This window comes from Oncorhynchus clarkii, chromosome 17 (genome assembly GCF_045791955.1).
Source record: "Oncorhynchus clarkii lewisi isolate Uvic-CL-2024 chromosome 17, UVic_Ocla_1.0, whole genome shotgun sequence".
NCBI lineage: Eukaryota > Metazoa > Chordata > Actinopteri > Salmoniformes > Salmonidae > Oncorhynchus > Oncorhynchus clarkii.
The window spans coordinates 49767639-49793686 of NC_092163.1; the positions used below are offsets into that span (position 1 = coordinate 49767639).

Consider the following 26048-nt stretch of genomic DNA (forward strand, 5'->3'; position numbering starts at 1 on the left):
ATTGACGTCATCCTGACCAACTGGCCCTCCAAATACACCTCCGCTGTCTTCAACCAGGATCTCAGCGATCACTGCCTCATTGCCTGTATCCGCTACGGAGCCGCAGTCAAACGACCACCCCTCATCACTGTCAAACGCTCCCTAAAACACTTCTGTGAGCAGGCCTTTCTAATCGACCTGGCCCGGGTATCCTGGAAGGACATTGACCTCATCCCGTCAGTTGAGGATGCCTGGTCTTTCTTTAAAAGTAACTTCCTCACCATTTTAGATAAGCATGCTCCGTTCAAAAAATGCAGAACTAAGAACAGATATAGCCCCTGGTTCACTCCAGACCTGACTGCCCTCGACCAGCACAAAAACATCCTGTGGCGGACTGCACTAACATCGAACAGTCCCCGCGATATGCAACTGTTCAGGGAAGTCAGGAACCAATACACACAGTCAGTAGTTAACTAGTGATTATGTTAAGATTGATTGTTTTTTATAAGATAGGTTTAATGCTAGCTAGCAACTTACCTTGGCTCCTTGCTACACTCTCGTAACAGGAGGTCAGCCTGCCACGCAGTCTCCTCGTGGAGTTCAATGTAATCGGCCATAATCAGCGTCCAAAAATGCAGATTCCCGATTGTTATGAAAACTTGAAATCGGCCATAATTAATCAGCCATTCCTATTATTCGGTTGACCTCTACCCCAAAGATACTACTAATATTTAAAACTGTGCTGATGTGGAAGAGGAGGGCAGACATTGTCGCTAAACTGCTTTAAGTCAAAATTGCATTGCCACTTACCATTAGTTACATGTTCAATAAGATGTTCTGCAAAAATACTAACAATACAGAAATATTATTGCTCTATTATGAGGTTCTGCCAATCATATGTTGGAAACCATTATCAAGGAAACCTACAGTAGTTGAACACTTTGTGTAGATAGTAACAAGTGATTCTAAGAACAAGAATAACTGTTACCTGTAGGCCAATGTCTCTATCATAGGCCACAAAGGGTAAGGTATACCCTAAATAAAATAATCTGTGATTGATAATTGTGCATGCCTCTCATTTTCAGTCGACATGGAACAACTTAATATGCAATATAGGTATACCTATGGCTTTCATAACCAACTCAGTGCTCACAACCAACTCAGTTAGCGTCCTCCCTGAGATTTGAAGTTTGGACAGTTCGATCGCTGGTCGAGTCATACCAGACTGTAAAAATGGGACCCGATGCGTCTCTGCTTGGCACTCAAGATAGATTGGGAGTAAGGCCCAGAGATAGATGAGCGTCCTATCCAGGGCGTGTACTTGTACATCAAGCTGCCTCACACTACAGAAACAGGAGATAGGCTCCTGCTCCTATGAGCCATTGTGGCTTGCAAAAGCAAAGGCTTGTGCAAAGCTAATCTCTTACTTTGGCTTACAGCTTTAACAGTATTGAGTCAAGGAACAGCTGTACTGCTCAAGAAAATACGGTGTCACAGTACTGAAGGGGCAGAGCAGGCAGGTGGGCTTCCTATCTCTTGTGGGAATATCCTGATGGTGCCATGACATGACAACCAGTTTCTCTAAATACTGTCCCACCAAATGACTAATTTAAAGACTAATGGCCAAAAGGGTCCTTCTCTGCTTGCTCTCTCACACATAGTCAGTGTCAAAATATGTGTATTTTATTTGTTGAACCAGAATGATTTTAGTAGGTTAAGTCCATCTAGTCATCTCTTAAAATGTGTTGACTTGCCTCTCACCATAGCCAGCTAGCTAGATAACGTATCGAACCTACATCGCTAACTACATATACTAGCCATCATTGCTAGGAACTACTAGTAGCTTGCAGCAAGCACCATGCCCGGTCTGTCTCCCCGTGTCCCCTCCCGAGAACTCCTTGCTCACCAGCTGTCCTAGCCAGCATAACAAATATAATCTGAGTCATTCAGTTTATAGCACTGCGTTGCCTCTTCCTCTCTGATCCAGAAATACTTTTACGAAATTAAGAGCATCGGCATTACCGTCTGGGCATAGCTAGCAAGCCCAGACAACATTTCCCCCCTCACTTTACCAAAATCCCGCCCACAGTGTTTGAATGACAGGTATAACATCAAAAATGAAAATGCAAATGAGCAATGAGGAAACTAAATAGCAGAAGGAAGCATTGCAATTGATTGATTGAATTTGATTGATCATTATAATTGACAGTCTAAAAATGCACAGCGTATAAAAAATAATTGTCAATTGCAGTTGACGATTTTATTTTGTCACAATGCATGCTGTCAAAAGGACATGAAATAACAAAAATGAGTAATTATTTGTAATTTAAGCCTTCACATTTCGTTTTTAAATGTGTCAGTGTTGTACTGGATAGTAGGCCTACCATGGAAATGAAATATTAAACATACTTTGCGATGTATTTTTCAAATTGGAAAGGCAACAAAAAAAAAAACATTCAAATTTGCATTTTGTCACAAAATGCATAAACATTTAGGAAATTGCTAACATGATATTGATTTAACATTTGACCATTTGCATTTCCAATTGAGTTTGGGCAGCTAATCGCTTTCATAAAGAAACAAGTCAAAACCATGAAAATCTTTCTAACCTAAGTCGGCGTTTTAAGTAACCCAACGCAACCTCCAAGTCTCCTTCCACAAATGCTACATGAATTGATCTACTTTCAAGGTGAATAACAAACACCAATGCAACACAGGACATACAGGGACCTCATTTAGGCCTACTAATGATGGCATAGAGGAGCTGTCCCACCGGCTTTTCTACAGGGAATGTATCAAGTAAATCAAGACTATTCATTATGTTCTCATTCGGGCAGCAGGTAAACCATGTCATTGTAATAGCCAACCACATTTCAAGAAGAATCACCTTGTGATGCAAAATATTTCATTCAAAAAATTAAGGCTACTCACGTGTCCATTCATTCGCTGCGAGTGCATGCTGTTCCTAATTTCATCCCGGACATTCAAACCCAATAAGCATGCGTATTTACCAATAGCATAATTGTAACATCCGTTCACATTTTCTACAGACAGACGAATGATTATTCCATTGTAAGGATTGTTAATCGCATGAAACCGAACCGGAGATGTTAGAAAAACTCCAGTGGCTTCTGGAAGCCGCAGCACGGTCTCCTTCGATCCCACTGCCCGTCGCTGTTCCTTTCAGCACCACTGATGCAGCCTCAAACGAAGCGCTCGCTGGAGTCCTCTACGCATGTGTCCTCTATGCCAAGAAAATACATACAAACGCCCGCTTCGAACACACCGACAGCGTTCTTGCGCAAAATAGTACGCAGCATCATCTGGATATGTATACAACAAAAGTGCAACATTCACCTTCTGCTACCATTTCTGTCAAGCCGTCTAAGCATACAGTTTGGCGCATTTGTTCGATATATCCAACGTATGCACCACACCGAACGCACTGCAACTGCCTCTGCAACGCAATGCTGCAAGGCCAACGCAGCGTTTCATTGGAAATTAATGTAATTCTGGTGTACGAAAATGCAATGACTCTGGCGGTGTGTTTGAAGCGTTTGAAGTGTTTGACGCCTGTAACTGAACTATTTATCGCAACTGTTGCATTCCGTTATTGAGAGGGGAGTTAAGGACTATGAAACCGAGAACACTGGACATCGTGGAGTCTGAACTGAAGAGGAGGGGCAGAGGAGTGAAGATCGATTGAGGAGAGAAACGCAACTGGATAGAGGAGTCTACACGGCCGGTCGAGGTTAGCAGCAGCATGCGATATCCTAGTGAGGGCATAGTGTGCCTCTGTAGCGTCACCAAATGATAGTGGCACACATAATTCAATAAAAAAGCTAATTGATAGTTCCTAATATAGCATCGACTGGATAGGCTACTGAATGAAAGCACTGTGGATTGGAATAGGCTATATACACAAATATAAACACAATATAGTCATGGTGTGCTTTCAGTGTTGTGGCACACATCTATGAATGAACAGGGTACCCTAAACTCCAGCCAACAATGGAAGTCATTCAGAAAACAATTCATGTTTCCCATGTCAGGACAACAATCGATTAAATTATGAGTGGATTTCCTCCTCAAAAAGTTGTCATTACAAGCCATTACTTGATAAACCACATATTACATGTAAAACCGTTAAGCAAGATAAAATGCACACTTTTTTGGCCTATTTGTTATAAACTGGTAATAACGTTTCAACTGTATGGTCTATCAGTCTTACTTTGTATTGTAGTCCATGCACTGTTTACACACGCGCGCGTGCCTTGTCCTGGCGTGTGGGCCAAAGCCTTTACTAAAATACTGCAGTAAAGAGGATGCTTCTGGGTAGGCTTCTATGACAGAGCCACAATACCACTTGAAAACATGCAGTGATGGTAGAAATTCTAGGCTGTCATTCATTTAACTGTGTTGCTCCAAAACAATCTCTACCCGAGGTAAATTGTATACATTGCTATTATTTTGATAAGGTGTTTTGTTATGCTCCCCAAAAACCATTGACGGCTGTATTTTAGTACCACACCCGAGAAGGCTGCCTAGGTGCGATAAGGTTCCTAAAATGAACATGTAAGGGTTACAACACCATGGTGGACATTTATTTCCACCTCTATTTGGGGATGGGGCTGTAAAGATATGGGGAGGGGTACCGCGGTCCCTCTTCAACTGCCAAAACTGAGGCATAGCCTACCTATTTCACGTAATAGAACCTGAAAATGAGTACTGCAAGGGGAGGGGTAATCGAGTGAGGGTGGGGTGCTGTGCAAGAGGGGTAAAACTATCACAATTACAGTTAAATTATGTTACAAAGGATTAGGGTGCCGAGAATATACATTGACTCAAAGCGCATACCGGTACTTTTTAGGGCTCCATGTATATTTTGACACATTGAAATCTCATTCCGTTCAGAGGCAGGCCAACACCCCAATTTACCTGCTTTATCACTACCCACCCCTTTCCGCAGTATAAGCTCATCTTTTTCAGCTAAAGAAAGTAATCCATACATGTAATTTTGGTTTTCCATGCATATTTGCCCAAGCTTTGACAAGGAGCCCTATACACAAACGCGAGGATAAAAGATGCTGAGGGGGACCGCTCTGCGGCATTGGGGTGCAGTTGTAGACAGGGAAGTAGCATGCATGGTCCATCCTCCACCAAAACCCAGCCTGACAAGACAACAGGATATTTACTTACTTTTCCCGCATTAACAGAAATCCAGACAGCCGGCACTGAACTGCAGATGTCCAAAAGATTCGGGAGAAACTGCGGCTGTCGCCATATTGTTGCTGCTAACTCCCTTCCCAGTGCGTGCGGGTACCCTGCATAATTGATGACTCTCAGCAAATTGTTAGGGAGTGTCGGTAAATGCCTTTGGTTTGAAAACGGCCCAGGGACCGTAAGATCGCAAAACAAAATGAAACAAAGTTATTGAACTAATAAGACTATCGTATAATTCGTTATCCAAAAGTTAAAATGGATGATTTGTGGGTTTGTTTTAGTGGATGACAAAACTGTTACATTACCTCCATCTCCCAGGAATAAATATATAATCGATTTGAATGTGCATGGTTTCTAAGAAGCCACCATTAAGCATGAATTATACTTAGGTGAGTCCCTTAGGTGAGTCATAAGCATGCCCTTCCTCTTGATTAGAAGGAAACCTGAGAGGGAATTAACCATATAAGTCCTGATATACCAGCAAAAATCGTATTTTTATTTATCTGACTTTCATATATCTGCATGTCCAGCCCTTACATTTAACCTCACAATGGTGTGTTTTAGCATTTTTTATTCGGGACAACCAGGGCTACACGTAGAACAATTTGACATAAACAGTTGCATTCATGAGTTTTATTGATAACAGTCACAAAAAATATGGTCCACCAAAGGAAAACCCTGATAAAAATGAATTTCTATGAAGTCTTGTAATTACAGAAATGTTTTGCTCACTGGGAATTGAATATCCAACTAGTCAGTGACAACTCTGTGGTGTTTGTGACAGCAATTATGTGAGCTTTTTAAAGTATTAGGCTATAGACACTCTGTCATGGGATTTCCGCAGTATATTCGGAAAGTAATCAGACCGCTTTACTTTTTTCCTATTTTTCCCTCATAAATCTACACAAAATACCCCATAGTGAAAACAGGTTTTTAGAAGTTTTTACAAATTTTTACAAAAAAAAACTGAAATACCTTGATTACATAAGTATTCAGACCCTTTGCTATGAGACTCAAATTGAGCTCAGGTGCATTCTGCTTCGATTTATCCTCCTTGAGATGTTTTTCCAAGTTGATTGGAGTCCATCTGTGGTGAATTATATTGATTGGACATGATTTGGGAAGTCACATATCTATCTATATTAAGGTCCCCCAGTTGACAGTGCATGTCAGAGAAAAAAACGCCCATGAGGTTGAAAGAATTGTCCGTAGAGCTCCGAGACAGGATTGTGTCGAGGCACAGATCTGGGGAAGGGTACCAAAAAATGTATGCAGCATTGAAGGTCCCCAAGAAAATAGTGCCTCCATCATTCTTAAGTGGAAGAAGTTTGGAACCACCAAGACTCTTCCTAGAGCTGACCACCCAGCCAAACTGAGCCTTCCGGGGTAGATCAACAAGATTCTTCTGGTCTGATGAAACCAAGATAGAACTCTTTGGCCTGAATGCAAAGTATCCCGTCTGGAGGAAACCTGGCACCATCCCTACGGTGAAGCATGGTGGTTGCAGCATCATGCTATGGGGATGTTTTACAACGACAGGGACTGGGAGACTAGTCAGGATCGAGGGAAAGATAAACAGAGGAAAGTACAGAGAGATCCTTGATGAAAACCTGCTCCAGAGCTCTCAGGACCTCAGATTGGGGGCGAAGGTTCACCTTCCAACAGGACAATGACCCTAAGCACACAGCAAAGACAATGCAGGAGTGGCTTCGGGACAAGTCTCTGAATATCCTTGAGGGTCTCAGCCAGAGCCCAGATTTGAACCCAATCAAACATCTCTGGATAGACCTGAAAATAGCTGTGCAGCGACCATCCCCATCCAACCTAATAGAGCTTGAGAGGATCTGCAGAGACGAATGGGAGAAACTCCCAATATACAGGTGTGCTAAGCTTGTAGCATAATTTCCAAGAAGACTCAAGGCTTTAATCGCTGCCAAAGGTGCTTCTGAGTAAAGTACTGAGTAAAGAGTGTGAATACTGATGTACAGTGCCTTGCGAAAGTATTCGGCCCCCTTGAACTTTGCGACCTTTTGCCACATTTCAGGCTTCAAACATAAAGATATAAAACTGTATTTTTTTGTGAAGAATCAACAACAAGTGGGACACAATCATGAAGTGGAACGATATTTATTGGATATTTCAAACTTTTTTAACAATTCAAAAACTGAAAAATTGGGCGTGCAAAATTATTCAGCCCCTTTACTTTCAGTGCAGCAAACTCTCTCCAGAAGTTCAGTGAGGATCTCTGAATGATCCAATGTTGACCTAAATAACTAATGATGATAAATACAATCCACCTGTGTGTAATCAAGTCTCCGTATAACTGCACCTGCACTGTGATAGTCTCAGAGGTCCGTTAAAAGCGCAGAGAGCATCATGAAGAACAAGGAACACACCAGGCAGGTCCGAGATACTGTTGTGAAGAAGTTTAAAGCCGGATTTGGATACAAAAACATTTCCCAAGCTTTAAACATCCCAAGGAGCACTGTGCAAGTGATAATATTGAAATGGAAGGAGTATCAGACCACTGCAAATCTACCAAGACCTGGCCGTCCCTCTAAACTTTCAGCTCATACAAGGAGAAGACTGATCAGAGATGCAGCCAAGAGGCCCATGATCACTCTGGATGAACTGCAGAGATCTACAGCTGAGGTGGGAGACTCTGTCCATAGGACAACAATCAGTCGTATATTGCACAAATCTGGCCTTTATGGAAGAGTGGCAAGAAGAAAGCCATTTCTTAAAGATATCCATAAAAAGTGTTGTTTAAAGTTTGTCACAAGCCACCTGGGAGACACACCAAACATGTGGAAGAAGGTGCTCTGGTCAGATGAAACCAAAATTGAACTTTTTGGCAACAATGCAAAACGTTATGTTTGACGTAAAAGCAACACAGCTGAACACACCATCCCCACTGTCAAACATGGTGGTGGCAGCATCATGGTTTGGGCCTGCTTTTCTTCAGCAGGGACAGGGAAGATGGTTAAAATTGATGGGAAGATGGATGGAGCCAAATACAGGACCATTCTGGAAGAAAACCTGATGGAGTCTGCAAAAGACCTGAGACTGGGACGGAGATTTGTCTTCCAACAAGACAATGATCCAAAACATAAAGCAAAATCTACAATGGAATGGTTCAAAAATAAACATATCCAGGTGTTAGAATGGCCAAGTCAAAGTCCAGACCTGAATCCAATCGAGAATCTGTGGAAAGAACTGAAAACTGCTGTTCACAAATGCTCTCCATCCAACCTCACTGAGCTCGAGCTGTTTTGCAAGGAGGAATGGGAAAAAATGTCAGTCTCTCGATGTGCAAAACTGATAGAGACATACCCCAAGCGACTTACAACTGTAATCGCAGCAAAAGGTGGCGCTACAAAGTATTAACTTAAGGGGGCTGAATAATTTTGCACGGCCAATTTTTCAGTTTTTGATTTGTTAAAAAAGTTTGAAATATCCAATAAATGTCGTTCCACTTCATGATTGTGTCCCACTTGTTGTTGATTCTTCACAAAAAAATACAGTTTTATATCTTTATGTTTGAAGCCTGAAATGTGGCAAAAGGTCGCAAAGTTCAAGGGGGCCGAATACTTTCGCAAGGCACTGTAAATGTGATTTAAGTTTTTATTTGTAATATATTTGCAAAAAATTTGAGAAAACTGTTTTTGCTTTGTCATTATGGGGTATTGTGTGTAGATTGATGAGGGGGGAAAAACAATTTAATCAATTTTATAATAAGGCTATAACGTAACAAATGCATTGCATATTTTTTGTAATGTCAGTTGAGTTGAATCAACAAATCACAGCACATATTGATGGGTACACTTCCTGTTTTTGCTTCCTGCTTTTGCTTCCTGCTTTGCTCCTATGGGTATACTCACAATGGGAGCCAGTCCACACATTATGCCATCATTGACTTGAATGGGGACGCCCATTCTATTCATTCTATTTCTATGGCATCACATGCAGCCAGGAGCGGAGGAAAGGATAAAATGTTCATGAAACATTTACGAGATTGGCTTCGGAAGCGGGGCCTACTTTGAGTTCTACCCATCTGGTTTCAAGGTGATTTGCACTGACCCCAATCTTCACTTCGAGAAGTAGGCTATCTGCAAAAGAGCCTGGCTGTCAATGACCACTTAGCGTTCGAAAGCTTTCTGGACGCGTCGGGCGAGGACATGGGCGAAGTAAATGTTGACCCAGTGGGCAATGTCATCTGCATGCTGGTTCTGTGTTCTGTCCATGACAGACTGCGAACATTGAAGGAGGCGTATCACATAGTGAGGCCTGCTAATTGATTCTCTTTACAGGATACAATTGAGAGCTTATGCATGGGAATGAAAGCAATAGGCTAACATCCATCAGCTGTCAACATAGTAAAAAGTATAATAAAAATAAGTTGATCAGATAAATGTAAAAAAACAAGCCTAGGTCTGTCAGGAATTATTCCCTTTTGACAACAGTTAGGATTATATAAATGTAGTCCCCACTAATGTTAGGACTTTCTGTGTGGTCTTGATGATTAAATCTACTTTCACACAAATCATGGCAACAGTGTTACTCAGATTATCTATTGATAACATAGTCTGAGTGCCAGGCTGTTTGTGCTATCATGCCAAACAGATTTGGCTTGACAATGAGCAATGGAGTTTGCAAGAGCACAAACAGATCTGACATGAGGCTAGTATTGGTACCATTGTGAGACAGAGAAAAATGGCAACATTGTAACATTTAACTCAATATGCAATATGTAACATTGAAACTTTTGTCCATCTCACTGAAAGGCTCAAACCATCATTTAACACTATAACACATGCCAAATGTATATATAATATGATACATTACATGATTTCATTAAATCCTGGAATTTGCTTGAGCTGGTGTTGCTTATTGTCACTTTCTGACCTTTATTTTCTTTGTTTTGCCTTTTTTTAGTATGGTCAGAGCGTGAGTTGGGGTGGGCAGTCTATGTTTGTTTTTCTATGTTTGGTTTCTGTTTCGGCCTAGTATGGTTCTCAGTCAGAGGCAGGTGTCATTTGGGGGGGGGGGGGGGATACAGAAACACCCACCAACCAAGGACCAAGCAGCATGGTAACAGGCAGCAACAGCAGCAGCAGGAGAGGCAGCGGTACTTGGAGAAATAGACTTGGGAAGAGATTCTGGACGGTAAAGGACCTTGTGAACAGCCAGGGGAATATCTCCGCCCCAAAGCAGAGCTGGAGGCAGCGAAAGCAGAGAGGCGGCATTATGAGGAGCTAGCAGGGCAGAGCGGCTGGAAGCCCGAGAGGCAGCCCCAAAAATTTATTGGGGGTGGCACACAGGGAGTGTGGCGAAGCCAGGTAGGAGACCTGCGCCAACTTCCCGTGCTTACCGGAGAGAGAGAGGGATCGTGTAGGCACCGTGTTATGCAGTGGATAGCACAGTTTCCCCAGTGCGTGTGCATAGCCCGGTGCGGTACATTCCAGCTCCTCGTATCGGCCGGGCTAGAGTGGGCATCGAGCCAGGTGCCATTAAGCCGGCTCTACGCATCTGGTCTCCAGTGCGTCTCCTTGGGCCGGCGTATGTGGCACCAGCCTTACGCATGGTGTCCCCGGTTCGCCAGCACAGCCCGGCTACCGGGAGCATTCAACCAGGTAAGGTTGGGCCGGCTCAGTGCTCAAGAGCTCCAGTGCGCCTGCACGGTCCGGTCTATCCAGTGCCACCTCCACGCACCAGCCTTCTGGTGGCAGCCCCCCGCACCATGCTGTCTCTCCGTCTTCTGCCTACAGGTGCTCCTGCCTGTCCAGCGCTGCCAGAGCCTTCCTCCTCTCCAGCGCTGCTAGAGTCTCCCGTCTGTCCTGAGCCGCTAGAGTCTCCCGTCTGTCCTGAGCCGCCAGAGTCTCCCGTCTGTCCTGAGCCGCCAGAGTCTCCCATCTGTCCTGAGCCGCCAGAGTCTCCCATCTGTCCTGAGCCGCCAGAGTCTCCCGTCTGTCCTGAGCCGCCAGCCAGCCAGGAGCCGCCAGAGCCGTCAGTCAGCCAGGAGCTGCCGGAGCCGTCAGTCAGCCAGGCGATGCCAGAATTGCCCTTCACTCCGGAGCTGCCGGAGTCTCCCGTCCGTCTGGCGCTGCCGGAATCTCCCGTCCATTCGGGACCCATTTCTAGGGTCCCCAGTCCGAGGTCGGCGGCGAGGGTCGCCGTGTTTAAGAGGCCACGGAGGCAGACAATGAGGCGGACAAAAACTGTGGTGAAGTGGGGTCTACGTCCCAATCCAGAACCGCCACCGCGGACAGACGCCCACCCAGACCCTCCCCTATAGGTTCAGGTTTTGCGGCCGGAGTCCGCACCTTTGGGGGGGATACTGTCACGTTCTGACCTTTATTTCCTTTACAATACCAAAACAACATTAGTTATTGTCTTCTTAAATTATGAAAACAAATTTACCCAGGCCTGACATATTTGATTGACAACCCTGTCTGTTGCATGAGTTTAACTTCATCAGGTCATGTCTAGCTAGCTAAGTTACATTCAGGCGACAAATGGATAAAAAGTACAAGTCAGGTGCGCTAAAACGCAAAGAGCGAGAGAATAAGAAAAATGTAATTGCATCCGTCATGCTTGCAACCACTGCTTTAGCCTGACAGCGGCTAATGAGGCTGGTGTTGATGGAAGCATGGCCTCCACGCCCGTAACCACGGCTGTTACGGTGATCGTATTACTACCACACTGGTGGTCACGAGTCATGATGGCAGTCAAATTTCACATGACCGTTTAGTCCCGGTAATTAGGCTTCTCCAACCTCTGATGCTACTGATGGTCATTAATAGCCTACAAAACTGGCTAACTGCCTGGTACTCAGCACTCTATTGTCCCTCTAATCACTCTGACATCAATACAAATGTATCCAAAATTGAATCAAACACTTCATGAATGCCCATGAGCTCATGATGAGCAACATTTCAATAGGCTGTGCAATTGCGTAAGAAAACAGAGTGATGGCTTCTATTAAAAAGAGGATGATCCCATCAGCTTTCTATTGGCTAGGCCTACTATATTTATGTGTCAACTTTCCTAATGTTAAGTGCATTGCTTCTCTTTAAAACAGGATGAAATGAAAATTAACCACTGTAGTGTCCTCCATTCGCTATTTAAGTGCATACTGTAGATGACAAGTATTTTTTCCCCTGCCCCTGTTTCGAGGCAGGTGCATGATAATGGTCCATTCTAAATAAAAACAAATTCGCACATAAGTCATTTAGTATATATAAAGACACGATTAAATCAAGAATACTCTTATGAGTGACAATATTAGCCTATCACTTGTGAATTATATATTTGCTGCCAGGAAATTCGAGGCATTGTCAAGTGCTTGTCAAATTGTGAATGAGAGACTGATGAACAGCTGTGTACAGCCTGTACAAAAAACAAAGCAGAGCTCATGTCTTTTATCAGACTTAAAAAATATATATAATTAGTGTCACGCCCTGATCTGTTTCACCTGTCTTGTGCTTGTCTCCACCACCCAACAGGTATTTCCAATTTGTCCCCATTATCCCCTGTGTATTTATACCTGTGTTTTCTGTTTGTCTGTTGCCAGTTCGTCTTGTCCCGTCATGTCCTACCAGCATGTTCCTGTGCTCTAGTTTTAGCTTTTTCTAGTCTTCCCAGCTCGGACCTTTCTGCATGTCCTGACCCCAATCCTGCCTGCCGTCCTATACCTGCCTGACTCTGATTTTGATTACGACTCTTTGCCTGCCTTGACCTACTGATTTCCTGCCCCTTGTATTGTCATAAACTCTGAGACTCATACTATCCGCCTCCTGTGTCTGCATCTGGGTCTTAGCCTGAGCCGTGATAGTACGAACTGACCATGACTGACCCAGCAGACTCGGACCAGCTCTGCAACGCTGTCTCCTCCCATGGAACCACCATTGGAAGATATGAGGGGTTAATGCAAAGTCTTATGGAGGGACTCCATACCCTGGCAGAACGCCATGGCCATGCGTTCATTACATTGCTGGAGGCAATTCCACGGATTCCTAACTAGGCAGCAAGCCACAACAGTAATCCCCCAGACTCTCAGCAATCCCGCCACCAAAGGCACTTCTTCCCAGCCTACTCCGGGGTCCCGAGAACCTCGCTTACCTCATCCGGAGCGCTACGCTGGAGATTCTGGAACCTGCCGTCCATTTCTCTCCCAGTGCTCCCTCATCTTCGAGCTGCAGCCTTCTTGGAGGAGTTTGTTGCGGAGATATGAAAAGTGTTAGATTCTCCATTGTCTGGAGAGAGGCTGCTTGTAAGCTGCTCCAACAACGTCAAGACTCCCGTAGTGTGGAAGACTATGTAGTGGTTTTTCGCATGTTGGTGGCTGAGAATGCCTGAACCCGGAAGCCCTGTTTGATACATTCCTTCACAGATTATCAGAGGTGATTCAATTTGAGCTCACAGCCTGGGAACTGCCCATGGACCTCGACTCCCTCATAGCCTTGACCATCTGGATCGATGGGCAGGTATGAGAACTTAACCGCCCATCGGCTACGTTCTCGCTCGTCCTTGAATTCCACCTCGCCTCTGAGGAATCACAGAAATCTTGTCTTGTCTTGTCTTGTCAGAAATCTTGTCTTCCGAGAGAATCTTGTCACCCGAGTTCCTCCGGAAATCATAGAAGGCTGTCGACTCGCCTCCTCCGGAGCCCATGCAACTGGGCAGGGCTAGATTGTCTCCTGCTGAGTGGTTACGCAGACTAAACATTAAGAGCTGTCTGTATTGTGGAGCTACAGGACAATCCTACCTACCCATTAAAAGACCAGGCTCATCAGTAGATGAGTACACTGGTGAACCGTAAGGGGAGTTTCCAATCTCTCACTACTCGTAACCGTCTCTATGTTACCCTGTTGTGGGGAGACCAGTCCAAATCCATTTGGGTGCTCATTGACTCTGCGGCCAACGAAATTTATGAACACTTCCCTGGTGTCGGAGCTGGGTATCTCCACTCAACCCCTTTCCATCCCGATGGACGTCAGAGCTCTGAATGTGCGCTCTATGGGCAGAGTCACCTACAATACGGATCCTATCAACCTGCGAGTGTCAGAAAACCACAGTGAGGCTATGACGTTTCTGATCCTGGATTCTCCTCATGTACCCATTGTGGTAAACCGTGGGGTGTTGGGTTGACACAGAGACAGGGAGGCTTTTGTCTGCAAAAACAACTTTACTAAGACAGAAAATAAACATAACAAAGAAAATCACTGAGGTTTGGCTTGTTCCTTCTTCTCTCCTTTCACTCTCTTTTCACTTGGTGTTGGTGCCACCGTGCTCCTTCTATTTGGCCTCCACGGCTGGTTGGGACTTTCCTCTAATTGCCTCCACTTAGAGCTGTCTGTGTCGGGGTGCCCAGCTCCCATATTCCCAGCAGAGGGAGCCAATGTCGCCTCACATACTTCCTCTCTATTAACATCCCCTGGGGTAGACCTCCTGGGATACCACACCATGATTTTGGGGTTTTCATGGCTCCAGAGGCACAACCCCCTAATCGACTGGGCTACGAGTTCCATCATGGGTTGGAAACTTTATTGCCATTCACATTGTCTGAAGTCTGTGCAGCCTGCCCTGGGACGTCTCCCTGTGGGCTTGGGTAAAGCATTGGATATCACATAGGTTGGGATGGTGTTCTTCGGCTTGCAAGCCTCCCCATTTTTCCTCCAAACATGACAATGGTCATTATGACCAAAAGGTTCTATTTTTGTTTCATCAGACCAGAGGACATTTCTCCAAAAAATACAATCTTTGTCCCCATGTGCAGTTCCAAACCGTAGTCTGGCTTTTTTATGGCGGTATTGGAGCAGTTGCTTCTTCCTTGCTGAGTGGTCTTTCAGGTTATGTCGATATAGGGCTCGTTTTACTGTGGATATACAGTGCCTTGCGAAAGTATTCGGCCCCCTTGAACTTTGCGACCTTTTGCCACATTTCAGGCTTCAAACATAAAGATATAAAACTGTATTTTTTTGTGAAGAATCAACAACAAGTGGGACACAATCATGAAGTGGAACGACATTTATTGGATATTTCAAACTTTTTTAACAAATCAAAAACTGAAAAATTGGGCGTGCAAAATTATTCAGCCCCTTTACTTTCAGTGCAGCAAACTCTCTCCAGAAGTTCAGTGAGGATCTCTGAATGATCCAATGTTGACCTAAATGACTAATGATGATAAATACAATCCACCTGTGTGTAATCAAGTCTCCGTATAAATGCACCTGCACTGTGATAGTCTCCGATGTCCGTTAAAAGCGCAGAGAGCATCATGAGCACCACACGGCCAAGTCTCTGACCTCCTCCCTCGTCTCATCATCATTGGTGATCAGGCTTACCACTGTTGTATCGTCAGTAAACTTAATGATGGTGTTGGAGTCGAGGGCCCCTCGGGTGTGTGCTTAGTCCCCTCCTGTATTCCTTGTTCACCCACAACTGCGTGACCAAACAGTGTTGAGGATCAGCAGATGTGTTGTTGCCTACACTTACCACCTGGGGGCGGCCCATCAGGAAGTACAGGATGCAGTTGATGAGGGCGGTGTTTAGTCCCAGGGTCCTTAGCTTAGGGATGAGCTTTGTGGGCGCTATGGTGTTGAGAGCTGAGCTGTAGTCAATGAACAGCATTCTCACATAGGTGTATCTTTTGTCCAGGTGGGAAAGGGCAGTGTGGGGTGCGATTGAAATTGTGTCATCTGTGAATCTGTTGGGGTGGTATCCAAATTGGAGTGGGTCTAGGGTATCCGGGAGGATGCTGTTGATGTGAGCCATGACCAGCCTTTCAAAGAACTTCATGGATACCTACGTGAGTGCTACTGGGCGGTAATCATTTAGGCAGGTTACCTTCACTTCCTTGTGCACAGGGACTATGGTGGACTGCTTGAAACATGTAGGTATTACAGACTTGGTCAGGGAGAAAAATGTCAGTGAAGACACTTGCCAGTTGGACCGTGCATGCTTTGAGTAGCCGTGCTGGTAATCCGTTTGACCCCGCGGCTTTGTGAATGTTGACCTGCTTTAAGGTCTTGCTCACATCAGCTACCAAGAGCGTTATCACACAGTCGTCCAGAACAGCTGGTGCTCTCATGCATGCTTCAGTGTTACTTGCCTCGAAGGGAGCATAAAATGCATTTACCTAATCTGGTAGGCTTGCGTCAATGTGCAGCTCACGGCTGGGATTCCCTTTGTAGTCCGTAATAGTTTTCAAGCCCTGCCACATTCGATGAGCGTCAGAGCTGGTGTAGTAGAATTCAATCTTAATCCTGTATTGACGCTTTGCTTGTTTGATGGTTCGTCTGAGGTCACATCGGGATTTCTTATAAGTGTCCGGATTAGTGTCCCGCACCTTGAAAGAGACAGCTCCAGCCTTTAGCTCGATGTGGATGTTGCCTGTAATCCATGGCTTCTGGTTGGGATACAGTGGGGCAAAAAAGTATTTAGTCAGCCACCAATTGTGCAAGTTCTCCCACTTAAAAAGATGAGAGAGGCCTGTAATTTTCATCATAGGTACACTTCAACTATGACAGACAAAATGAGAAAAAAATCCAGAAAATCACATTGTAGGATGTTTTATGAATTAATTTGCAAATTATGGTGGAAAATAATTATTTGGTCAATAACAAAAGTTTATCTCAATACTTTGTTATATACCCTTTGTTGGCAATGACAGAGGTCAAACGTTTTCTGTCACAAGGTGAAATTGCTCAATTTGGCTGGGCGGCCAGCTCTAGGAAGAGTCTTGATGGATCCAAACTTCTTCTATTTAAGAATGATGGAGGCCACTGTGTTTCTGGGGACCTTAAATGCTGCAGACATTTGTTGGTACCCTTTCCCAGATCTGTGCCTCGACACAATCCTGTCTCAGAGCTCTATGGACAATTCCTTCAACCTCATGGCTTGTTTTTTTCTCTTCTCTGACATGCACTGTCAACTGTGGGACCTTATATAGGCAGGTGTGTGCATTTCCAAATCATGTCCAATTAATTTAATTTACCACAGGTGGACTCCAATCAAGTTGTAGAAACATCTCAAGGATGACCAATGGAAACAGGATGCACCTGAGCTCAGTTTCGAATCTCATAGTGAAGGGTCTGCATACTTAAGTAAATAAGGTATTTCTCTTTTCACTTTGTCGGTATGGGGTATTGTCTGCAGATTGATGAGGATTTTTTAAAATGTAATCCATTTTAGAATAAGGCTCTAACATACGTAACAAAATGTTGAAAAAGTCAAGGGGTCTGAATACTTTCCGAATGCTCTGTATTCCGAGTTAACCATGGATCTCAACACTGACGCAGACCTACCATTCCTCATTGCCAACGACATGCACCGAATCTGACCATTCTCCATAGAATCTACAAGACCATTCCCATCAGCAGTCAGAGCGAAGTTCTAGTCGCATGAAGCTCATCAAGAGCTATTCGTGTGCATGCATGAATGAGGCCAGACTATCCAATCTCACTTTGCTTTGTTTTGAGCAAGAAAAATAGCCACGAGAAGATGTTTGCGGGTTAGGGTGATGCGATAAAAAATATACAAAATAATTCTGATTTTTCAGGGGGTGCTGCAGCACCCCTACGTCCTGTGGCTATGGCAAGACATAGACATTTACAAAGTGGTTTGACAACATGAATGAGGGGAAGATGACGTTTTAAAATGGGACCTTGATTTGTACATAGTTCGTTCACTTGTTGGGATTATTATTTTGTTTTATGGAATGCATGATGATGGAATTAACAAATTGACTACTAGGCTAAATCAATCTACAAAATGGCAAGATTGGCTGAGAAGAGTGAAAAAGAGTGTGTGTGTGTGTGTGTGTGTGTGTGTGTGTGTGTGTGTGTGTGTGTGTGTGAGAGAGTGAGAGAGAGAGAGAGACACTGCCTGCCATGTGTTGCTTACACTGTATCTGTTTTTGAGTTGTAGACTTACGTATCTACTTTATCTTTGAATGTAGGCCTTTTTGTCTACTAAACAACCGCTTCATGCCTTAGATTAATGATTTTGATGAATGGTTTTGATGAATCTTCGCTTGGGTGCTGCTGACCATGGTGCCGACTACCTGTGGAGCTCTCCTGGCCGCTACGCTTTGTAGAGCGACACGTTCTTGGTGCTAAAACATTGTTTTGCTATTAGCGGCCGACTGGCAACCTGTTTTCTTTTTTTTGTGTCTGGCAAAGTGAAACACCGTATCTCTCTGTGTGTTTTATTGGAAATCAGATTGCATGGCTCAATATGTGATAATGCCTAATTTGCATTTATGATTGGCCATATCAGCTATACTTTAAAAAATGATTTGGTCAGAAGGGCCCCTCGAGACCAATCCACCCCCTCTGTGCTGAGACCCTAGCACCACACCTGGTTGTAGGCCATAGTTTTGTTGAATTATTATTTGCTATAGCTAATGTGGGAAGCTACAATGAATATGTTCTCCAGCTCGCTACCACCAATGTTTTCATTAAGCGCCAGCTGTTGGCTAATCAACCGGTTACAGACTCATTTTCAGCCAGCTACATTTTCCACTTCATATTAACCAGGCTACTTTTCATTTAAAAGCTTCAGTTCGCCAGTCCAGCAAGACTTCTCCCACTAGAATGAACGATATGCGTCTTCTAACAATCTATTGGTAGGATAGGCGCCTGTCAGTCACAAAGCGAACGATGACAGGACAATGCAGAAGAGAGGAAGAAGCGAAGCAAGAGGTTTCACAGCCCAATGCATTTCTATGGGCTTATTTTAGAACTAAGCTTGATGCCTGCCTTCCCGGACAATGACTCCCGTTTTAGGGCGGAGAAATGAGCATATTGTCATTATATACAGATCTCCAGTTGCAGTCCAAAAAAAATACACAGAGGAGGGAGAGAGCATAATGCACATGAATTTTCACGTCCAATGTAATGTAAGTTGTAACGATGAGTCAAAATCCACGGCATATCTTAATCATTTTTTTCTGACACATTCATTTATAAAAGGTGTCGAACTGGAACTGACTGAATAAAGTCGATCTCCTATATCCCTTTGCCATTCATAAATAATGCAACTTGGTTATACTGTATGTCCTATGGTATCGCATTGGGACAAGTAACCTAAAGGATTTCCTAGGTTTCCTTTCCTGGCATGTCGGGGCCAGACAGTGAGTGACTCTCGTCTCGTCAGTCAGTGTAACCTACCGAATTGCATCAGTGAGAGAGCCGTTCATTTGGTTACCTATTGGTAGGCCTAGGCTTTTTAGCGCTTATCTGCAGATAAATTATGAAAACATTTGATGAAGTTGGTGAATCATCACTGCAGGAACAATGGGCTAGCCTGGCAAACCATAAAGAGCATGGCCGGCATGTCAGCACCCTGTAAACCCCTCCACATAGGTGACGAGCCCACATTTGTGAAGAAACTGAACCTGTTATTTGACACCCATAATCACACAAATGACTGCTTTGCTGTCCTACAGACTGTCCCCGCCTCTCACACAGAGGAAATCATTGTTACCACAGAGCAGGTCACAAAGGTTTTTAAACAACTGAACCCAAGAAAGGCCTCTGGGCCAGATAATGTGAGCCCAGTCCTCCTCAATACCTTTGCTGAAGAGCTTGACCCAGTCTGGCAACCCATCTTCCAGTTATCCATCGACTCACACACAATACCACAGGCCTGGAAACGTTTCACTTCATCCCCACCCCGAAAAAGCCATTCCCCAAGGAGCACAATGACTGCCGACAAGTGGCTCTGACCACAATGCTCATCAAATCTTTGAAGAGAATAGTGGCTCTGAACCTAAAACTCTCTGCAAATAGGAAACTAGACCCTTACCAGCTAGTATATAGAAACGGGCGCAGTACAGAGGATGCAATGACCACCCTCACACACCTGATTCTGAAACACCTAGACCAACCAAAAACATATGCCAAAGCACTCTTTATAGATTTTTCCTCTGCTTTTAACACCATACAAACGCACCTTTTACTAGCCAAAATGAAAGAACTGGACGTTGTGTGAGCTCACCCGTCCTTTTCATTCTGTACACCAATTGCACAAGTCAAAACACCAAGCATTTTATGATTAAGTACTCCAATGACACTGTCCTGCTGGCCCTACTGGAGGACAACAGCAACCTCCCACTGTACCTAGACAGTGTAAACAGCCTTGTGCAGTGATGTGACAAACTATTTTGTCCTGAATGTCACAAAAACACAGGAGGTTATCTTTGAGCCCAGGTCAGTGGCTGACCAAAACCAGGTAGTCATTCACAGTGAACACATCCAGCAGGTCTACTCTCATATATATATCTGGGAGTACATGTTGACCATGCCCTGAGATGGAGTGTCAAAGTAGACTATGTGCTATGTGTGTGCTAAGGTGCAATAGTGCATGCACTTTCTCTGCAGGCTGAAGTCTTTCGGGGCAACCTTGGAAATACTGAACATGTTCTTTTGCTCCACTATCCAGAGTGTTTTGCAGCACTGCATCACTGCTTGGTACAACACACAGTACAGGCAAAAACCAGGGTGTCAAGTCTGCTGAAAACTGCCCAAAAAAATATTGTCAAGCTGACCATCAAAACCTTTCTGGACAGCTACCACACAAACATGCTGAGGACGGCAAACAAAATATCAGAGCCCCCCTCCCATGTGCTCAACTCAGAGTTTGTGCTTCAGCCATCCAGGAAGCGCTACAGACTCTCCCTGTGCAAACTGGTCAGGTACAAAAATGAATTTGTGCCACATGCACTGACCCTTATGAACAAATAAGGAGGACATTAGGGACACAGTAGATTCACTCATTCAGGAACGGGCAATAGTGAAAAGTGATAAGTGAAATATAACTAACTGTGTTAAATTGTGCAATAACATTACGTGTCACGCTCAGGGACCTTGAACATTAAGGAGATGTGTAAGGTCTAAATCCTACCCAATATTCTCGTCTCCCTAAGTAAACATAATACATAATTAAAACCTATATTCCCTGAAAATTTCCCCAGCAGTTCAGTTAATCTTGGCTCTTCAACCCAATTACTCCTCAAATCTAATAACAATCACTCCCTTTCCCTCCCATATTTCTGGCACTGAAATATACTGAACAAAAATATAAACGCAACATGCAACAATTAAATCATTCTGCCAGGAAAGTGTAAGCTTCTTTGTAGTGAACATGTAATTGAGTATGTTTTTAGGAAAGCCTTTCCATCTATCTACCAGAAGGCAGGGGAAGTCTCGTTGTATCACTGATACATTTTGTTCATGTCTTATGATACATTTGGGCAAATTAATACATTTTCAATACATTAGTTGATTCCTTACTAAGGTAATACATGTTTTAATATTTTTTAATGTCTGGATTCCGTGAGGACCCTAATTATCATACTTGGACCAGAATGAGGCTCTCCACTAAATTAGATATTTCTATTGTCTGATTTTCACAGATATTTACTTTACGTACAAGAAAATTCACTGGGATATGGTGAGAGGCATGGCATAGGCCAAACATAACATCAAACATACACATTCATGAAAAAATAAAACAAGAATGACAGTTTAATGACTTACCCCTCCCTCCCTTCCACATTACATAGCTGTGCCTCCATGTCTCTGGTCCACACTCCAGTCCAGTTGGTGGCGGTAATGAACTTTAAAGTTGGTTGCCAGCAGTCATAAAAAAAATACACAGAAGAAGACGAATAGCTTGAAACAAAACATTCTTTCGACTGTATCAACTTCTGCAGCTCAACATACGCAAAATGACTTGTTTTATGAATTTATTTACGTTTATTTTCAAGGTAGTAACGTTGCCACTACAATTAATGGAAGTGGTTGGCATATATGGCATCTACAAGCGTTTCTTTCCATTTCTAATTTACAAGATATCTTTCACCTACAACAAGAAAATGAACGACAAAAAGAAGGATCTTTTCAGCAATCTCTCAGAGTTCACCAAAGGCAATGGCCCGCTTCGCATTTTGGAGATCGGTTGCGGAAGCGGGGCTAACTTTGAATTCTACCCGTCTGGTTGCAAGGTGGTTTGCACCGACCCCAATCCTCACTTCGAGAAGTATCTACAAAAAAGTATGGCTGTCAATGATCACCTAACATTTGAAAGATTTGTGGTCGCTTCCGGAGAGGACATGGGGGCAGTGAAAGATGACTCTGTGGACGTTGTCGTCTGCACGCTGGTGCTGTGTTCTGTCAACAACATACCGCGAACATTGCAGGAGGCGCATCGCATATTGAGGCCTGTAAGTTGATTTTAATATTTAGAGTGTAATCATTTGAGCGCTTATCAATTTGGAAAGGAAACAATGCATCCACTCTCAAATAGAAAATATTGGCCATGGTATAACCCTTCAGCATAATGATGTTTTTCAGAGAAATGTCAGTAACGCGCTGCTGGCAGTTTGTTATACACTGAGTGTACAAAACATTAGGAACACCTGCTCTTTCCATGACAGACTGACCAGGTGAATCCAGATGAAAGCTATGATCCCTTATTGATGTCACTTGTTAAATCCACTTCGATCAGCGTAGATGAAGGGGAGGAGACAGGTTCAAAGGACTTTTAAGCATTGAGTCTATTTAAAACATGGATTGTGTATATGCGCCATTAAGAGGGGGAATGGGCCAGACAAACGATTTGTGCCTTTGAAGGGGGTATGGTAATAGGTGCCAGGTGCACCGGTTTGAGTGTGTCAAGAACTGCAACGCTGCTGGGTTTTTCATGCTCAACAGTTTCCCTTGTTTCTCAAGAATGGTCCACCACCCAAAGGATATCCAGCCGACTTGGCACAACTGTGGAAAGCATTGGAGTCCACATGGGCCAGCATCTGTGTGCAATGCTTTGGACACGTTGTAGAGTCCATGGCCTGACGAATTGAGGCTGTTCTGAGGGGAAAAGGGTGTGCGACTCAATGCTAATGTAAGAATATTTTAAGATAATACATAACGCAGAGGAGAGAGTTCTAATACAGTTCTAACGATCAAGGGAAATTGTTTTTTTTTCAGTAATAGGGATTAATGCAGAGACATGGGAGGAATTTGTCTATATGTATTGAGTCTGAAATAGGATACTTGTTATTTGGCCATTGGCCCAGTTTTATTGCAAGGAATTCTAATTGCTCAACCACAGGCTAGGGCTGGGTTATAGAACTACATCCTGTCCCTTTGTTCAGGAGAGACTCACGGGAGAGAATCACTGAGGACAGGGAAGGAACGACCATCTACCTCTCGGCAAAACATCTATGATTTATTCTCTTTAAATAAACCTATTTTGGGGGTCTGTGTTATTAAAGAATTAACATCAACTGCTAACATTAGGAAGGTGTTCCAAATGTTTTGTACTCTGTGTATAACTGAGGTCACTATTGTTAGGGCTTACTGTGTAGATTCTGTAGTCTAAATGATTACAACTACTTTCCTACAGATTATGATGGCAATTAGAGTTACTCAGAAAATCTATTGGTAACTTGAAAAACAATTAATCAAATGGCAGGTTGTAATTCAACTGGCAATCTAACATTGTAAATGTTGTTTTGAAACACAACCAGTATGTCTAGGTAGTTTTTAAGTTATGATGAATATTAGGCTATAGCTAGGAAGTTGCAACAAGCTATAGCAGGCACCAAACGTAGGCAATATAGCTACACTAACTAATTCAATTTAGTTTGATTGAATCATCAGAAACACAAGCTAGTGGGCAACGAATACACCACTGTGCAGGCACTTGAATCACTAAACATAAATGCCCTGCTGCGGCTAGTTTTAGAAGACCGTCATGTTTAGAAGTTTCAACTAAATAGTCAGTTACTATCTACATACTGACAATGCATTTTTCTACTAACAGTGGTATGGACTGAAGGTTGGAACAAAATGCTTTGTAACTACTGGTAACTTTTGTTGTTGTGAATGTCCAACAGGGTGGTGCTCTGTACTTTTTAGAGCATGTAGTGGCAGACCCATCCTCTTGGACATACTTCTTCCAGCACGTCCTCCAGCCGATATGGTACTACTTTGGGGATGGATGTGAAGTAGTCAGGTCGACATGGAAACATCTGGAGACTGCTGGGTTCTCTGAGCTCAAACTGAGGCACATCGAGGCACCACTCAACTTCATGATCAAACCACATATTATAGGCTATGCTGTCAAGTAAAGTTTGACAACAAAAAAATCTAAAAAGCACTTGCACATCTGAGTTATCTCGTTGCAAGTGTGTGGGGAATAATGTGATGACGGTTTAAAGAAAAAATAAACTTTTGTATCACTTGTTCCTATGCAGGCTTTAATATAATACGTCATAAGCAAGAGTGCGGGCTTCTCTTTTCTTTACAGTAAAGTTTGATAAAAATCTCTGGTCTTAGGCCTATCCCAGCAACTGTTTAAAAATAATTGTTGACACTTTTATGTATTCAGTGTAATTTTATAACCCATATTTTACCAGGTAAGTTGACTCAGAACACGTTATTATTTAACTTGGGGAATAGCTATTGGGGTTGAATGAGCCAATTGGAAGCTAGGTATGATTAGATGGCCATGACAGTCAGATTGGGAATTTAGCCAGGACACTGGGGTTAACATCACTGCTCTTACAATAAGTGCCGTGGGAGTCAGGACACCTGTTTAACGTCCCATCCAAAAGACCGCACCCTACACAGGGCAATGTCTGTAATCACTGCCCTGGGATATTTTTATTGACCAGAGGATAGAGTGCCTCCTACTGGCCCTCCAACACAACTTCCAGCAGCAACTGGTCTCCCATCCAGGGAATGACCAGTCCAACCCTGCTTAGCTTCAGAGGAAAGCCAGCAGCATACCACTAAGTGTTATTTTGGTTTTGTGCACTTTTCTTAAAAAGAGTTATTCAAAAAAAGTACTTAAAATGGCATATACAGGGAGTGTGTATTAATCTGAAGAGATCACCTCTGTGTAACCAAATGGGGCAACAAGCTGTTTTTTCTTTAGGGAGAGTGGAGGCTCAGAATGCTAGGAGAAGAGGACCGCTGTCATCTAGTGGATATAAACTCTAACCAATAGGCCACCACCTGATCAGATAAACTCTGGGTCTGAGACATGTTCCATAGGGAGAATCTCAATTGGATACTCAAGTCCTCCTCTCTACCTTCTCAAAATCCATTGGATGAGAAAGCTAGATGTCCCGCCACTCAAACCTTCTCCTCCAACAGGTTTTGAGGAGAGGGAGAAAGGATGTGAGGAGTATGCAATTCTCCCATAGTTTAGTTTGGCATTTCCTCAATTCCTCCTGGCATTACAGTGCTTTCATAAAGTATTCACGCCCCTTGACTTTTTTCACATTTTGTTGTGTTACAGTCTGAATTTAAAATGGATTAACTTGAGATTTTGTGCCACTGGCCTACACATAATACCCCATAATGTCAAAGTGGAATTGTTTTTTGAAATTTGTTCACATTATTTAAAAGGGAAAAGCTGAAATGTCTTAAGTCAATAAGTAGAATATAAAAGCAGACACTGAATATCCCTTTAAGCGTGGTGGAGTTATGAATAACACAGTTTCATTTAATTTGTCATTTCTCCCAATTGGTAATTAGTATCTCTTCACTGCATCTCGATTACGGACTCGGGATAGGAAAAGGTCAAGAGCTGAAACACAACCAAACCATGCCGCACTGCCCACTTAACCTGGAAGCTAGCCACACCATTGTGTCAGAGGAAAACACTGTACACCGTGTCAGCATGCATGCACCCAGCATGCCACAGGAGTCACTAGAGCGTAGTGGGACAAGGACATCCCTACCAGCCAAACTCTCCCCTAACCCGGACGACGCTGGGCCGATTGCGCGCCACCCCATGGGTCTCCCGGTCGCAGCCGGCTGCGACAGACC

General features: G+C 43.6%; 2 protein-coding genes across 2 annotated transcripts in view; one reads left to right on the plus strand and one right to left on the minus strand.

Annotated features, from left to right (window-relative positions):
• The window catches only part of LOC139371028 (sodium channel protein type 8 subunit alpha-like), a 116551-nt gene extending 111264 nt beyond the window's left edge, over positions 1-5287 (minus strand). Inside the window, exon 1 of the mRNA XM_071111055.1 lies at positions 5179-5287. The gene's annotated coding sequence lies outside the window, so the exon portion shown is untranslated. The remainder of the gene's footprint in view (positions 1-5178) is intronic.
• A 16604-nt stretch (positions 5288-21891) lies between these two features.
• Positions 21892-25683, plus strand: LOC139371032 (thiol S-methyltransferase TMT1A-like). The gene is made up of 2 exons (XM_071111066.1): positions 21892-22432; positions 24107-25683. The coding sequence occupies exons 1-2, from the start codon at positions 21938-21940 to the stop codon at positions 24338-24340; spliced, it is 729 nt and encodes a 242-aa protein (XP_070967167.1). The 5' UTR covers positions 21892-21937; the 3' UTR covers positions 24341-25683.
• The last annotated feature ends 365 nt before the right edge of the window (positions 25684-26048 follow it).